This window comes from Coregonus clupeaformis, chromosome 30 (assembly GCF_020615455.1).
Source record: "Coregonus clupeaformis isolate EN_2021a chromosome 30, ASM2061545v1, whole genome shotgun sequence".
Taxonomy (NCBI): Eukaryota; Metazoa; Chordata; class Actinopteri; order Salmoniformes; family Salmonidae; genus Coregonus; species Coregonus clupeaformis.
Genome location: NC_059221.1, coordinates 40,591,351 through 40,608,052, shown reverse-complemented (window position 1 = coordinate 40,608,052; position 16,702 = coordinate 40,591,351). Strand labels below are relative to the sequence as shown.

At 47.5% G+C, this 16,702-nt stretch overlaps 1 protein-coding gene across 1 annotated transcript in view; it reads right to left on the bottom strand.

Annotated features, from left to right (window-relative positions):
• Positions 1–210: 210 nt before the first annotated feature.
• The window catches only part of LOC121546563 (neurotensin receptor type 1-like), a 53,406-nt gene continuing 36,914 nt past the window's right edge, over positions 211–16,702 (bottom strand). Inside the window, exons 3-4 of the mRNA XM_041857816.1 lie at positions 4,413–4,494; positions 211–720 (exon numbers count right to left, since the gene is read on the bottom strand). Of these exons, the coding sequence (XP_041713750.1) occupies positions 471–720; positions 4,413–4,494 (332 nt within the window). The 3' untranslated portion in view covers positions 211–470. The remainder of the gene's footprint in view (positions 721–4,412; positions 4,495–16,702) is intronic.

Sequence of the window (16,702 nt, the reverse complement as noted above, 5' to 3'; positions counted from 1 at the left end):
ATTGCAGTCATCAGACCGATATTAGCATTTTTCAAAAGTGCCCAACATTTATTGTGAAGCTCAACAAAGTCACATATATGATTTGAACATGATGCGCTACAGATGCTAATAACGGTTCCATGAATTGAATGGGATTTGAGCCACAAATGCTAAAATGTTAGCACGTGGAAACAAAAAAAAAGCATGGATTGCTGTCATACTTTGTCCATAGACTGCTCATAGGAAACCAATGTCATTTTGTAATTTGGGTGAACTAAGTCCTTAATCTTTCTTTCTTTCTTTATCTTTATTTTCTACAAATGATCGCACCAATATATCACGTTTTGGATATTGTTTGTGTGTATGTAGCACGTGTTAGTGATTCACAGTGCCAGGGACCCATAACACCTACATGGAGTCCTACTGAGTAATAGACTCGATACACTGCCGTGCTGAAATGGAATGTTATCAAGGGTGTGTTTCTGGGGTGGTCAGTAGACGGTCTCCTTGACGATGTTGGAGGAGAAGGTGTGGTTACTGCAGATGCTGATGGAGTGTCTGATCAGAACACGTCTCTGTTTCTTGCGGCGACACGGCAGGCAGAAGCAGCGGAGCGTGTTGAAGAAGATCTCCCTGTAGTTGGCTGAGACCAGGTTGTAGAGGACTGGGTTGATGGCTGAGCTCACGTAGAAGAGGACGTTGGTCACCATGAAGAAGTAGTGATAGTAATCATATCCTTCCCTGTCGGGGAGGTGAGAGGAGGTGGGAGGAGGGGAGCACAGGGAGGTGGGAGGAGGTGGGGGGGAGGTGGGAGGTGTGGAGCACAGGGAGGTGGGGGGAGGTGGGAGGAGGTGGGGGGAAGGTGGCGGGAGGTGGGAGGAGGTGGGAGGAGGTGGGAGGAGGTGGGGGGAGGTGGGAGGAGGTGGGGGGAGGTGGGGGGGAGGAGGGAGGAGGGGGAGCACAGGGAGGTGGGAGGAGGAGAGCACAGGGAGGTGGGAGGAGGTGGGAGGAGGTAGGGGAAGGAGGTGGGGGAGGAGGGGAGCACAGGGAGGTGGGTGGAGGTGGGGGGGAGGGAGGGAGGAGGTGGGGAGGTGGGAGGAGAGGAGCACAGGAAGGTGGGAGGAGGTGGGGGGAGGTTGTGGGGAGGAGGTGGGGGGAGGTGGGGGAGGTGGGAGGAGGTGGGGGGAAGAGGGAGGAGGTGGGGGGAGGGGGGAGGAGGTGGGGGGAGGTGGTGGGGAGGTGGTGGGGAGGAGGTGGGGGGAGGTGGGGGAGGTGGGAGGAGGTGGGGGGAAGAGGGAGGAGGTGGGGGGGGGAGGGAGGAGGTGGGGGGGGAGGAGGTGGGGGGAGGAGGAAGTGGGGGGAGGAAGGGAGTACAGGAATGAAGAATCAGTGTTTTTTATACCAACATGTCAACTAACATGTCATTGTAAATAAAGATAATTGTTTGCTGGTAGTTTTCCACTTTATAAACCACAAGATTGTGGACCAAATGTTTTCCTACCGTCCTCTCCAAGACAGATGTGTTCACAATGAGCACTAGGTCTCAGATGATAAAGGGGTGACGTACACCTGTGAAGCATATCAGGCTACCAAAACCCTAACCCTAACCCTAAAGTTAATACAGACACTTCCAGGAGCTGAGAAGGGTGGTTAACCTAGCAGCACTCCCATCTTGTTCTCTCTCTGGGTCTTTACTTTCTGTCTCACTTATCATACTGGCATCTCTGAATGTAGGCCACAACTCTCCACAGAGATGCTATACTCTACGCTCGTATGCAGCAATGAAATCGCTGCTCTTACTTCTCCTGGCTCTGACGTAGACAAAGCTGGAGGGGTAGAAAGTCTCTCTCAGCATGGTGAGTGTACACCACTTAAAGTGGCAGTGCACTCAAAAACTAGATTTTCCTGTTTTAAAAAAAGAAAGATATTTTCACTCTATGATGTTGAAATAACACTCTGTAATTGTGAAAATTATGATAATGTCCTTTTAGTTTAAGAGCTTTAAAAAACAATTGCTGAGATTTCAGTCTGTTCAGGTGGACTGGAGTTTTTTGCCGACAGCATGACATCACAATCCAGTTGTAAAGTTTTGTTTTAATTGTATCTCGGATGTGCTTCCTTAGCTTTGGAATAATTGAATCCTCCCTTCTGGAATCATTTAATCAATGGTGTACGTTTGGTTCAATTAAGGAAACAATATATTGTGAGTGTAGTCAGGCAATCGAGAGAGAGAGAAAGAGAGAGAGAGAGAGAGAGAGAGAGAGAGGGAGAGAGAGAGAGAGAGAGAGAGAGAGAGAGAGAGAGAGAGAGAGAGAGAGAGAGAGAGAGAGAGAGAGAGAGAGAGAGAGAGAGAGAGAGAGAGAGAGAGAGAGAGAGAGAGAGAGAGAGAGAGAGAGAGAGAGTGAGAGAGAGAGAGAGAGAGAGAGAGAGAGAGAGAGAGAGAGGAGAGAGAGAGAGAGAGAGAGAGAGGGAGAGAGAGAGAGAGAGAGAGAGAGGGAGAGAGAGAGAGAGAGAGAGAGAGAGAGAGAGAGAGAGAGAGAGAGAGGGAGAGAGAGAGAGAGAGAGAGAGAGAGGAGAGAGAGAGAGAGTGAGAGAGAGAGGGAGAGAGAGAGAGAGAGGAGAGAGAGAGAGAGAGAGAGAGAGAGAGGGAGAGAGAGAGAGAGAGAGAGAGAAAGACTTAGCTAAAGCTCTCGCTCTGATCACTCTGACAAGTTATGCTAATTTGATCAGGGAGATCTATGTTCAGTCGTGGTCAAAAGTTTTGAGAATGACACAAATATTGGTCTTCACAAAGTTTGCTGCTTCAGTGTTTTTAGATATTTTTGTCAGATGTTACTATGGTATACTGAAGTATAATTACAAGCATTCAATAAGTGTCAAAGGCTTTTCTTGACAATTACATTAAGTTTATGCAAAGAGTCACTATTTGCAGTGTTGACCCTTCTTTTTCAAGACCTCTGCAATCCGCCCTGGCATGCTGTCAATTAACTTCTGGGCCACATCCTGACTGATGGCAGCCCATTCTTGCATAATCAATGCTTGGAGTTTGTCAGAATTTGTGGGTTTTTGTTTGTCCACCCGCCTCTTGAGGATTGACCACAAGTTCTCAATGGGATTAAGGTCTGGGGAGTTTCCTGGCCATGGACCCAAAATATCAATGTTTTGTTCCCCGAGCCACTTAGTTATCACTTTTGCTTAATGGCAAGGTGCTCCATCATGCTGGAAAAGGCATTGTCCCTGATGTTTTTCCTGGAGAGAAGTGGCTTCCTCGCTGCCCTTCTTGACACCAGGCCATCCAGAGGGACTTTGCAATTAATTGCAATTCATCTGATCACTCTTCATAACATTCTGGAGTGTATGCAAATTGCCATCATAAAAACTGAGGCAGCAGACTTTGTGAAAATTAATATTTGTGTCATTCTCAAAACCTTTGACCACGACTGTACTCTGGCTGGCTGATCTCCCCTCTGACTGGGTGGCTGATCTCCCCTCTGACTGGATGGCTGATCTCCCCTCTGACTGGGTGGCTGATCTCCCCTCTGAGTGCGTGGCTGATCTCCCCTCTGACTGGATGGCTGATCTCCCCTCTGACTGGATGGCTGATCTCCCCTCTGACTGGATGGCTGATCTCCCCTCTGACTGGATGGCTGATCTCCCCTCTGACTGGGTGGCTGATCTCCCCTCTGACTGGGTGGCTGATCTCCCCTCTGACTGGGTGGCTGATCTCCCCTCTGACTGGGTGACTGATCTCCCCTCTGACTGGGTGGCTGATCTCCCCTCTGACTGGATGACTGATCTCCCCTCTGACTGGGTGACTGATCTCCCCTCTGACTGGGTGGCTGATCTCCCCTCTGACTGGATGGCTGATCTCCCCTCTGACTGGGTGGCTGATCTCCCCTCTGACTGGGTGGCTGATCTCCCCTCTGACTGGGTGGCTGATCTCCCCTCTGACTGGGTGACTGATCTCCCCTCTGACTGGATGACTGATCTCCCCTCTGACTGGGTGGCTGATCTCCCCTCTGAGTGCGTGGCTGATCTCCCCTCTGACTGGGTGGCTGATCTCCCCTCTGACTGGATGGCTGATCTCCCCTCTGACTGGGTGGCTGATCTCCCCTCTGACTGGGTGACTGATCTCCCCTCTGACTGGGTGGCTGATCTCCCCTCTGACTGGGTGGCTGATCTCCCCTCTGACTGGGTGACTGATCTCCCCTCTGACTGGGTGGCTGATCTCCCCTCTGACTGGGTGGCTGATCTCCCCTCTGACTGGGTGGCTGATCTCCCCTCTGACTGGGTGGCTGATCTCCCCTCTGACTGGGTGGCTGATCTCCCCTCTGACTGGATGACTGATCTCCCCTCTGACTGGGTGGCTGATCTCCCCTCTGACTGGGTGGCTGATCTGGGTGGCTAGATGGACTGTGTGTTATGTTACTCACTCTGTAAACTCTGCGTAGCAGTACATGAGGCGCCGTATGTAATAGGGTAGATAGCACACCACAAAGGCAACAACCACAGCTCCTGAGAGAGAGTGAGAGAGAGAGAGAGAGAGAGAGAGAGAGAGAGAGAGAGAGAGAGAGAGAGAGAGAGAGAGAGAGAGAGAGAGAGACAAGAGAGAGATAATGGTAGAGAGAGAGAGAGAGAGAGAGAGAGAGAGAGAGAGAGAGAGAGAGAGAGAGAGAGAGAGAGAGAGAGAGAGAGAGAGAGAGAGAGAGAGAGAGAGAGAGAGAGAGAGAGAGAGAGAGAGAGAGAGAGAGAGAGAGAGAGAGAGAGAGAGAGAGAATGGTAGAGAGAAAGAGATTAAGGTAAGGACATATTGTACTATTCAGACAGAGACAGAGGCTCTGAAATGGTACCCTATCCCCTATACAGTGCACTACTTTTGACCTGGGTCCTATGGGTCCTCATCAAAATTAGTGCACTTGCAGTAATATAATGCCATTTGGGAGGCAACCAGATCAAAGCCTGCACAGTTGAATGAGGTTCAGCAGCAGATCTGAGACAAGCATTGCTTTCACAGTTAGAATAGCAGTATAGTATTATAATACCACTGCAGTATACTGTAGGTAATTAACATTCCGCTAAATTAACCAAAGCAAAAAACAAATTAGTTTGATTGATTTAATTTATTTGATCATTAAAAGCAAAGGGCTGCTCCACTCCACTCCACTCCATAAAGCCCAAAGTAAAAATCACTGTCATTGAAACCAGCAAAAAATACACACAAAATAATAAAACAAATAAAAGAAAAATGCTATCTCATGCTCAATCATGGTAAACTAAGCATGCTCTGGGATTGGCTTCGATCTATGATTAATGTGGTACTATTCAATTCTATTCAGTATTATTCAGTACTATTCAGTTCTCTCTCATCTCCTCTGCGTGTTGCACTCCCAAGGTGACCTGGGCTCAGGGGCTATCCTGTTCTGTTGTTGTTGTTGTTGTTGTTGTTGTTGTTGTTGTTGTTCCTGATCCTTGACAAGAACCGCTGCCATGGATTCCATTTGCGCTCTATTGATTATGACGTCCATGCTGATATTTATCCTATTACCTCACCTCTCCACTCCAGTGAAGCACTGAATGATGTTCAGGCTGGACAGTCTGCTGTCCAAAGGTATTAAACAAGGCTGACTGAGGTGGTGAGAGGTTACGACAGGTGAAAGGTCAGAGGTTAATTAAAGGGCAACCTTTCAAGCCTCTGTGGAATTTAAATTGAAAAAGAACGCTCTCCTGAAGGTTCTAAAGGAAGTCAATGATCTATGGAACCAGGATGTTTATATGATGTATCACAGACATGATCTATGGAACCAGGATGTTTATATGATGTATCACAGACATGATCTATGGAACCAGGATGTTTATATGATGTATCACAGACATGATCTATGGAACCAGGATGTTTATATGATGTATCACAGACATGGTCTTAGCCTCTCCTGTCCTAATCTAAATGAGGAAGTCTCGTTCTGCCTCATACCTGACATTACCCTGTGATTCATGGGGATATGACCTTTTCAGATAGCCTATCACTACTTTACTATTTATCACATGGCACTGTCAAACACCACTCTCAAATCCTCTTGACACTAGAGAGCAAATACTGCACAGCAAACCGTTTTCATTACAATCACTACCGCTGTAATCACTAGAACTATTACTTGTATGCAATATAAATAGATTGGTAAATTATAATGAAGTTATAACGGTAAATATTATGACTTATTTTTCTATCCTAACACCAAAGGTTCTACCATATTTGCTAAAATGTCAACGTTTAGCTCATCAGCCTGCTTTTTGCAGCTGTGATATTTCGGTCTCAGTCTGTGCGGAACACACACACACCCCCGCGGTGACGGCAAAAGCTCTGTGTGACTGGTTTGCTCTTCACTGGCAATCAAGCAGCCGTCAGAGTCCAAGGGAAGCTCATTTGTCATGATAAATACAGGCTGTAGGGTTTCAAACCTGCTCTCAGTCCAAACCACACACTGGCCGCCCTGAATGATGTGGTCCATGAAAGCAGTTTAATGTTTTTTAGACGTTCTCTAAAGTTTGGTAATCTGAATTCCGCTCACTGTGAACCAGAGCAACAAAAAAAAGTTTGTCCCCTTACGAAAATGACTTTACATTTTCAAATCAAGTTTGGTGTTTTGGCTAGTCTCTGAAATGTGGTTCTAGGTGCCAACATTAGTGTTGGTGAGTGCTGATCTAGGGTCTAAATTGCAAAATAATTAAATAATTGCGAGGGTTGAAATGTTACCATAGACGGTTGTCCATTAGACTATGTGTCATTGGCTGTGTCATAGCCTGGTTAAATCAGAGCCCTGGCTTTAGTCATGGACCATAAAGGACAATTAGAGATGCTGTCTGAAGCCTTATTATTGTCAATCTTATTGTATTTGTATACCACAATTAAACACGGCTGCTTTTAAATCCACTCAAATATATGCTTTATATTTAGTTCTTAATAATCTGACAGCAAGAACAGTGACAAAACCTGAATCTCGGAGAACAAATATAATTGTGATAACTGTTATATGAGCCCTCCTGTAGCTCAGTTGGGAGAGCATGGCGCTTGCAAATCCATGGTTGTGAGTTCAATTCCCACGGGGGGGCCAGTATGAAAAATGTATGCACTCGCTAACTGTAAGTTGCTCTGGATAAGAGTGTATGCTAAAATGACGTAAATGTGATTATCAGCTAGCAGTTCCATCAAATAGTGGATCAAGTTAACAGAATATGCACCGTTTCTGTGCATGTGCACCTTCATCTTATTGTTAAGGTAACAGAACTGTCTAATTAGCAAACTTGCATATCTGAATGGATGGCTACCTTTGCTTTCACAATGGGAAATCAGTTGCTATAGCAATGACGCTGGTCTGTGTGATAACAAGGGAATTGTATCCATTAGGTCAGTGGTGGAATTCTCAGCTTGCAAGACGCATTTCCGTGGAAATTCTACAATACAGTATTCAGCGAAGAGCGCTTTTGGTCTTTGAAAGATGCAGGTTTCATTGTCTTGCCTTTACAAATGTGTCTGTGTCTTTCTCATATTGGCTCTTTAGCACATGAAAGAGACGGTGGAGCGGGGAGAAAGGGAGTCTCGCCGTGGTTTTGTATCAGTCGGAGTGCTGTCTGTCTGTCTCCAAGTCTGCCTGAACAGTGATAGCATGTGGAGCTCCACAGTGGCTCCCCACTGGGCACATACATCAAGTCAACGTCTATTCCACCTTTATTCCAACTAGCTCTCATAATGTCACGTCAGAATTAGACGTTCATCCATGTTTCTCACACGTCAAATTTGGAAGTTGTTGCAAACGTCAAATGTATAAGTGTTTAAGGTTAAATTTAGGCATTAACTCCACATTTTTAAGGTTAACGTTAAGTTTAGGCATTGACTCCGAAATCTTAAGGTCAGGCATTAACTCCAAATGGTTAAGGTAAGGGTTAAGGTTTGGGACAGGTTTAAAACAAACATTTCTATAACAAGTTTGTATTGCTGGATTTGAACATGCAACCTTCGGAATCTAGAGGCATCTGCCATCCCCATTCACAACGCCCTCGCAAAACCGAAACCTACTTGAACGTAACAGTGCTCACTGTTGCCCCTAGTGGCCGGTTTCTATGTCATCTTCCAATGTCCTCAGACATGGATGGATGTCGAATACTGACTTGTATCAAGGGTGACCTGGCTGGTTTATTCAATGCAATTTCATTGAAATTACACGGAAACAATGTTGATTCAACCAGTGTGTGCCCAGTGGGTCCAGCCTATTTAACCCCACCATCCAACCCGTTAGCATGGAGCAGCAGAAATGCACACCAGCACATTAACACAGAGCAAACATTAAAGAGTAAAACTGTTTGGTTAACTTCTCATTGACTCGTCTCGGAAAGATTCAGACTGGATATACTTGTACAGTGATTAAGCCCTCTGATTTACTCCAGTGTTGGTTAACTTCCAACTCTATCCATGATGTAATATGCAGGAAAGTGTGGGGGGGATCCCTGTTTCTAACATGAATAAATCTACAGCACCCTAAAAGTTTAGTTGTGGACCTGAGTGTAAGATTGATCTAAGTTGGCCAGAGAAATAGCTCGGCCCACTTTGACCTTTGACCTGTCCTTTGGTGCCGGGGGGAAAGAGACAAATGCAACAAAATTATGAACACACTCTTACACACGCATTAACTCAAACTGTTGGCGTCTAAGGAAGTGGCTTTTAGAATCGCCACTACACACACATTAACTCACATTAAGTACACTTAGTTTCGCTCTGTGATTGCCATCAAGCACAGGCTTTCCCCCTTCTCCTGTCATGCAGGGGGACTGCAATAAGAGCCAGGAGTGACAGGCCAGAGCTAGTGTGTGCAATGTCTTAATAATGTCTGCTACCAAGGTTAAGTGGCAACAGTAATGGGCTTGATGTACCACTACACTCCCCTATGTATTTATTTGGACAGGGAAGCTTAAACGTTTAAAACCACTTAAATGTAACTAAATGTAATCTAAAATGTAATCTACAGAATCCCAAAAAGTAACTAGTTATCATGAGACGGCCATAAACAATAAGTAGAAATGTGGCATAAAATCTGACCTTTCTGGTAATTTTTGTTTATACATTGCTGAGGTGTAGTCACTTTTGAGGACACAAGCTCAAGTACACAGAACAAATATGATACAAATATGAAAATATGAAATATTTTTTTATGATGTATTTCCAATTCAACAAAACTGTATGAATAAAGCTTGAAATTACTTATATGCTTTCCAAATATAGTATACTCAAATTATAAAACGATTAACAATAAGATTTCACTTTATAACAGTAAAATACATTTTTTGTATGTGTAGTGTGAGAGAAAATGAGGATATCTTCTAAATGTCTCTCTTTATAAAAACTTCTGCCCCCACCGCTGTGAACGTCACACAGAGCTCTAACTTGGCTTCCTGTCACCTTTTATTTTCATACATAGCTCATTTATAGTTTAGAAATGAAAGCACTTTATGTATCTAGTCCCCCCATTTGAAGGTGTTATAATATTTAGACAAATTCCCTTATAGTGGATTACATTTAGTCAAATGTTTAGTATTTGGTTCCATTTGGTCCCATATTCCTAGAACACAATGACTACATCAAGCTTTACAAACGTGTTGGATGCATTTGCAGTTTGTTTTGGTTTTGTTTCAGATTATTTTGTGCCCAATAACTTTTGCTTGTCAGTAATTACGTTTTTAAGATATATACATTTAAAAAACACAGAAATCATCCCCATATGATGCAAAATGCATATCTTGAAAACTTGATTGCTGACAAGTAAAACATTTTGGGACTATGTCAACAATGGACTAATGAAACAAATACCAAAATATAGTTTTTGGGTGGAGTTTTCCTTTAATGTAGAAGAGTTCAGAAACATATGTTATTCTTATTTACAATACAAGTGACTCTAAAATGACACAATACGTTATCTTAAGGCTTGGGGATCGAAGCTGTCTCAAAGCCTATTGGTTCGAGAGCCGATGCACCGGTACCGTTTGCCGGACGGTAGCAGAGTGAACAGTCTAGAGCTTGGGTGGCTGAAGTCTTTGTCAATTTTTTTGAGCCTTCCTCTGACACCTCCTGATATAGAGGTCCTGGATGGCAGGGAGCTCTGCCCCAGTGATGTACTGGGTCATCTGCACCACCCTCTGTAGCTCTTTGCGGTCGAGGGCGGTGCATTTACCATACCAAGCGGTGATGCAGCCAGTCAAGATGCTCTCGATGGTGCAGCTGTATAACTATTTGAGGATCTGAGTGCCTATGCCAAATATTTTCAGCCTCCTGAAGGGGAAGAGGCGCTTAGGGATGTGGACACCAAGGAACTTGAAGCTCTCGACCTGCTCCACCACAGCCCTGTTGATGTGGATGGAGGCATGCTCTCCCCTCTTTCTCCTGTAGTCCACGATCAGCTCCTTGGTCTTATTGACGTTGAGGGAGAGGTTGTTGTCCTGGCACCACACTGGCAAGTCTCTGACCTCCTCCCTGTAGGCTGTCTCATTGCCATCGGTGATCAGGTCTACCACCGTTGTGTCGTCAGCAAACTTGATGATGGTGTTGGAGTCGTACGTGGCCACCCAGTCATGGGTGAACAGGGAGTATAGGAGTGGACTAAGCACGCACCCCTGAGGGGTCTTGTGGGTCAGCATGGCGGAGGTGTTGTTGCCTACCCTCTCCACCTGGGGCCGGCCCGTCAGGAAGTCCAGGATGCTGTTGCAAAGGGAGGTGTTCAGTCCCAGGGTCCCGAGCTTAGTGATGAGCTTGGAGGGGATTATGGTGTTGAACACCGTGCTGTAGTCTATGAACAGCATTATCACATAGTTATTTCCCCTCTTGTCCAGGTGTGAGAGGGCAGTGTGAAGTGCAATTTAGATTGCGTCATCTGTGGATCTATTGGGGCGGAATGTAAATTGGAATGTTGGTGTCTGGAAAGATGGTGTTGATGTGTGTCATGACCAGCCTTTCAAAACACTTCATAATTACATGTGAGTGCTACAGGGCGATAGTCATTTAGGCAGGTTACTTTGGAGTTCTTGGGAACAGGGACAACAGTGGTCAGCTTGAAACATGTTGGGATTACCAACTGAGAAAAGAATAGTTAAAAAATGTCCGTGAAGACATTTGCCAACTGGTCTGCGCATGCTCTGAGAACGCGCCCTGGTATAATGATGAGGCGGCCTTGCGAGTGATAACCGGCTTAAAATGTTTTACTCACACTGGCCACGGAGAGCGAGATCACACAGTCATTTGGAACAGGGGCTTTCATGCAGGACTCGGTGTTGTTTTCCTTGAAGCGAGCATAAAAGGCATTTTGCTCGTTTGGGAGTTCTGCATCACTGGGCATCTCACGACTGGGTTTCCCTTTGTAATCTGTTATCGTCTGCAAGTCCTGCCACATGCGATGAGTGTCGGAGATGGTGTTATAGGCTCCAACTTTATCCTATATTGTCCTTTTGTATGTTTGATGTTTCGTCGGAGGTCGTAGCTGGCTTTTTGTATGCGTCCATATGCGTGTCCCGTTCTTTGTAAGCAAACTCCTCAATGCTATCGGATGAATCCTGGAACACATCCTAGTATGTACTAGCAAAACAATCTTGTAGCATTGCATCTGCTTCATTGGACCACTTCCATATTGAGCGCGTCACTGGTACTTCCTTTTTGAGCTTTTGTATGTAAACAGAAGGCAGGACGATAGAGTCATGGTCTGATTTTCCAAAAGAGGGCGAGGGAGGGCCTTGTATGCGTTTCTGTGGGTAGAATAAAAGTGGTCTAGAGTTTTAGCGCCCCTAGTGGCATAGGAGACGTGTTGGTAGAAGTGAGGTAGAACGGTTTTAAGTCTCCCCTCGTTAAAGTCTCTGCCCACCAGAAATGCTGCCTCTGGGTGTGTGGTTTCTTGTTTGTTTATGGCCCCATACAGTTTGTTGCGTGCCAAAGTGGTGTTGGCTTGTGGAGGGACGTAGATAGCCGTGATGATTATGGATGAGAACTCTCTTGGTAGATAAAAGGGTCTGCAGCTTACCATGAGGTATTCTATATCAGGTGAGCAAAAGCACAATATTTTCTTCACACTGGAAGCAGCGCACCAGTTGTTGTTTATGAAGTGTCACACCCCTCCCCCTTTGGACTTGCCCGAGGCCGCCTTTGCCTGATCGTACCGCTGCATGGAGGAACCACTGAGTTCTATGTTCATAAATTGAGCCAGCCAGGTTTCTGCAAGGCATATAATATTGCAGTTTTTCAAGTCTCTCTGATAAGAGACTCTCGAACGAAGGTCTTCCATCTTATTCTCGAGTGATTGGACATTTGCCAATAAAACAGAGGGGATTGCCGGTTGGATGCCAGTCCATCTAGCGTGTCTACGCCTGCTGCGTTTTGGTAGCTAACAAAACAAAGGAATAGCATCCGGAGTGAACAAAGGAAGAGCTGAGTCGGAGTTGAAGTCAGATTTGAGGTCAAAATCAATGTCCAAAAGTGCTTAGCGGTCATATGTGAAAATAGTATAAACACGAAAAAAGTCACTAAATAGTTAAGTCGAGTTGGAACTCGTAAGATGTTGGCTTTCTCCGTCGGCGCCATCATATATCTTCTATAAAACAGATAAAAACACCCTCAAAAGGTGATATTCTGTACTGTCGCCTCATATAAAACATTTGATCTGAAATCCAAAATGCTGGAGTCTAGAGACAAATTAAAAGTTCTACCTTCACTGTCCATGTAACGATCCCGGCAGTCTGAGTCGGGTCCTGTCTGGTGACTAGTTTTTCTGTTCGTGATCTCCAGTTTCCCGAGGGTTCGGGAACGCTCCGGGGAGCTCTCTTGATTTCCGCACCTGCATCCCATCAGCAATCTGCACACCTGGTCCTGATCATCACCCTTCTTAGGCTCTGGCCTAACATCCATTCCCTGCCGGATCGTTAGCCATGAACAGTAGGTTTACCAGAGTATCAGTCTTAGAGCCTAGCGTTAGTTTTGTTGTTTTTGCACCTTGTTGGTTTGTTGCTTACTTACCCCCGTTTTGTTCCATCTGCAGTCACCCGTCCGGAACCTTCATCCAACCTCTGCCTGGTGGTCGGGCGGCTGCCGACCCAGGATGGGATCAACCACTGCACCCCCAACAACTAATCAACGCCGCCCGCTCTGTTCCCTGGATTATTCAGCATCACTCTTGAACTTGTAAATAAACACTCACCTTCGTTTCAACTTACCTTGTCCTGGTCTGCTTCTGGGTTCTGGCTTAGCAACTCGTGACAGAACGATCCGGCCAGTAATGAACCCAGCGGACCTGGACTCTGTTCGCCATGCCATTACCCAGCAGGAGAAGATGTTGGGCCATCATAGCACGGTACTACAGGAGATCGCGTTGTCAGTTCGGAACCTTTCTACCGGTCTGACGGAGGTCCAGAACCAACGCAAGTGTCCGGTGGAAGATCCACTACCGGTTTCACCCATCTCGCCTGCCGCTTCTGAAGCTGTGTCCTTCCGTGAGCCCAAGGTTCCGACACCGGATAAATATGAGGGGGAGCTGGGAAGATGCCGTTCCTTCCTTATGCAGTGTGGATTAGTGTTCGATCTACAGCCCTACTCTTATGCCACAGACAAGGCTAGGATAGCCTTTGTGATTGAGTTGCTGCGTGGTCGAGCGCTGGAGTGGGCTTCAGCCGTTTGGGAACGACAGGATCCCTGCATGGCTTCATACCAGGGGTTCACGGCCGAGATGAGGAAGCTCTTCGACCATTCCGTCCGAGGGAGGGACGCAGCTAGGCGCCTGTTTTCGCTTCGCCAAGGAACTCGCAGCGTGGCCGACTTCGTGATCGAGTTCAAGACGTTGGCTGTGGAGAGTGGGTGGAATGAGGAGGCTCTGCAAGCGGCCTTTTACCAGGGTCTGTCGGAGCAGCTCAAGGATGAGTTGATCTCCTATCCGGAGTCTAGTGACCTGGACAGCTTGGTAGCCTTGTCTATTCGGGTGGATAATCGAGTCCGAGAGCGAAGGAGGGAGAAGCAATGGGCTCCGTCCAACCGATCAGCTTCTCAGGTTCCAGTCGGGTCGTCAAACTGCGCGGCTCGCTAAAGTTGGGAGGACTTTTAGCGAGCCAGTTTCGACCTCTCAATACCTCTGTCAGACCCCGTTTCCCGGCTACCCTTATGAACAGGAATCAGAGCTTAGCGATTAACGCTTTTATCGATTCAGGTGCCGATGGAAGCTTTCTAGATGCCGAGTTGGTGGAACAGCTGGGGCTTTCCAAGGAGCAATTGCCGGAAGCCATTGAAGCTACCACTCTGGACGGCAGTAGTCTGGCACGTATCACGATGAGGACTGAACCGGTTAAGATGCGGTTGTCGGGGAATCATTCTGAGATGATTTCATTCTTCATTCTGCCGTCTTCCCAGGTTCCTCTGGTCCTTGGATACCCCTGGCTGAAGGAACACAATCCCACGTTCGATTGGGTGACGGGCAAGGTAACGAGTTGGAGCCTTGATTGTCATGCTAACTGTCTCAAGACTGCCTGCCCCCATTCGGTTCCCAGTCAGGTGATTGAGGCTAAACCCCCCAGATTTGTCCCTGGTTCCCCGAGACATATCACGATTTGGGGGAAGTTTTCAGTAAGCAGAAGGCTCTGTCACTCCCTCCCCACCGACCATATGATTGTGCCATCAACCTGTTCCCTGGAGCTGTCTACCCCAAGGGAAGGTTATACAGTATCTCCCGACCTGAACGTGAGGCTTTGGAGACCTACATCAAGGAGTCCCTAGCTGCTGGTCTCGTTCGTCCTCGTCATCACCCCTGGGGGCAGGATTCTTCTTTGTGGGTAAGAAGGATGGCTCTCTTCGACCGTGTATTGATTATCGGGGGTTGAATGACATCACGGTCAAGAACAAGTATCCCCTGCCCTTGATGAGTTCTGCCTTCGACTCCTTACAGCAGGGTTCTTCAATCCTGGTCCTGGAGGGCGACCTTCTGTTTTTTATTTCTACCTTTTTGCACTCACCTGGTTTTCCCAGGTCTGAATTGCCCCTGATTAGAAGGAGAGGATGAAACAGGGTGTTCCTCCAACGGATTCTCCTTACAGGTGCTACGGTGTTCACCAAGCTAGACCTACGCAATGCGTATCACATGGTCCGGATCAGAGAGGGGGACGAGTGGTTGACGGGTTTCAATACACCGATGGGTCACTTCGAGTATCAGGTGATGCCGTTTGGACTGACCAATGCTCCAGCGGTATTCCAGAGTATGGTGAACGACGTCCTGAGAGATATGATCGGTCTCTTTGTGTTTGTTTACCTGGATGACATTCTGATCTTCTCGAAGGAACCTTCCGACCACGTCCAGCATGTCCGGCAGGTTCTGCAGCGATTGTTGGAGAATCGCCTGTTCGTGAAGGCCGAGAAGTGCGAGTTTCACGCCCACACGACATCCTTTCTCGGGTACATCATCTCCAGGGGAGAGATTAGGATGGACCAGGAGAAGGTTAGAGCGGTTCTGGAATGGGCCCAGCCCGGTACGAGATTGCAGCTCCAGAGATTTTTGGGGTTTGCGAATTTCTACCGCAGATTCATCCGGGATTACAGCCGTGTGGCCGCTCCGTTAACTGCCTTGACTTCCAGTATCAGGACCTTCAAGTGGAATCCGGAGGCGGATCGAGCGTTTCTGGATTTGAAGAGGCGATTCACCAACGCACCGATTCTCTCTCAACCGGACACGGCCCGTCAGTTCGTCGTTGAAGTGGACGCGTCTGATGTGGGAGTTGGCGCCATCCTGTCGCAGCGATGCTCCACGGACAGTAAACTCCATCCCTGCGCCTACTACTCTCGTCGCCTTTCGCCTGCGGAGAGGAATTACGATGTGGGTAACCGGGAGCTTCTCGCGGTGAAACTTGCCTTGGAGGAGGGGCGCCACTGGTTGGAGGGGGGGCGGAGCAACCGTTTATTGTCTGGACTGACCACAAGAATCTTGCTTACGTGCAATCGGCTAAACGTCTCAACTCCCGTTCAGGCCAGGTGGGCGTTGTTTTTCGGACGATTCAAGTTTTCCCTGACGTTCCGACCTGGATCTAAGAACGGCAAGGCGGACGCCTTGTCCCGGATGTTCTCCAAGACGGAGGAGAGTGGGTCCAAGACCGAGACAATTCTCCCCCGGAACTGCGCTCGTGGGAGCAGTTATGTGGAAGATTGAGGAGGAGGTGCTGGCGGCCCTTCGGACTCAGCCCGGTCCCGGTAACGGTCCACCCGGTCGGTTGTTTGTGCCTGAGTCGGTTCGTCCTGCTGTCTCAAATGGTCCCACGCCAGCAAGATGGCTTGTCACCCTGGCGTGGCTCGGACAATGGCGTTTCTTCGCAGACGTTTTTGGTGGCCTGCCATGGCCGAGGATACTCGGGGTTTTGTTGCTGCCTGTCCAGTGTGTGCGCAGAATAAGAGTACCAATCGGCCCAGCTCTGGACTACTTCACCCCCTTCCTATTCCCCGGCGACCATGGTCGCATCTGGCCCTGGACTTCGTCACTGGGTTGCCCGCTTCTGAGGGGAACACGGTCGTTCTGACTATCGTGGACAGATTCAGCAAGTTCGCCCACTTTGTGCCAATTGCCAAGCTTCCCTCTGCCTCGGAGACGTCCGAGATCCTGGTTAGGGAGGTTTTCAGGGTCCACGGTTTGCCCAGTGATATCGTTTCCGACCGTGGCCCTCAGTTTACCTCTGC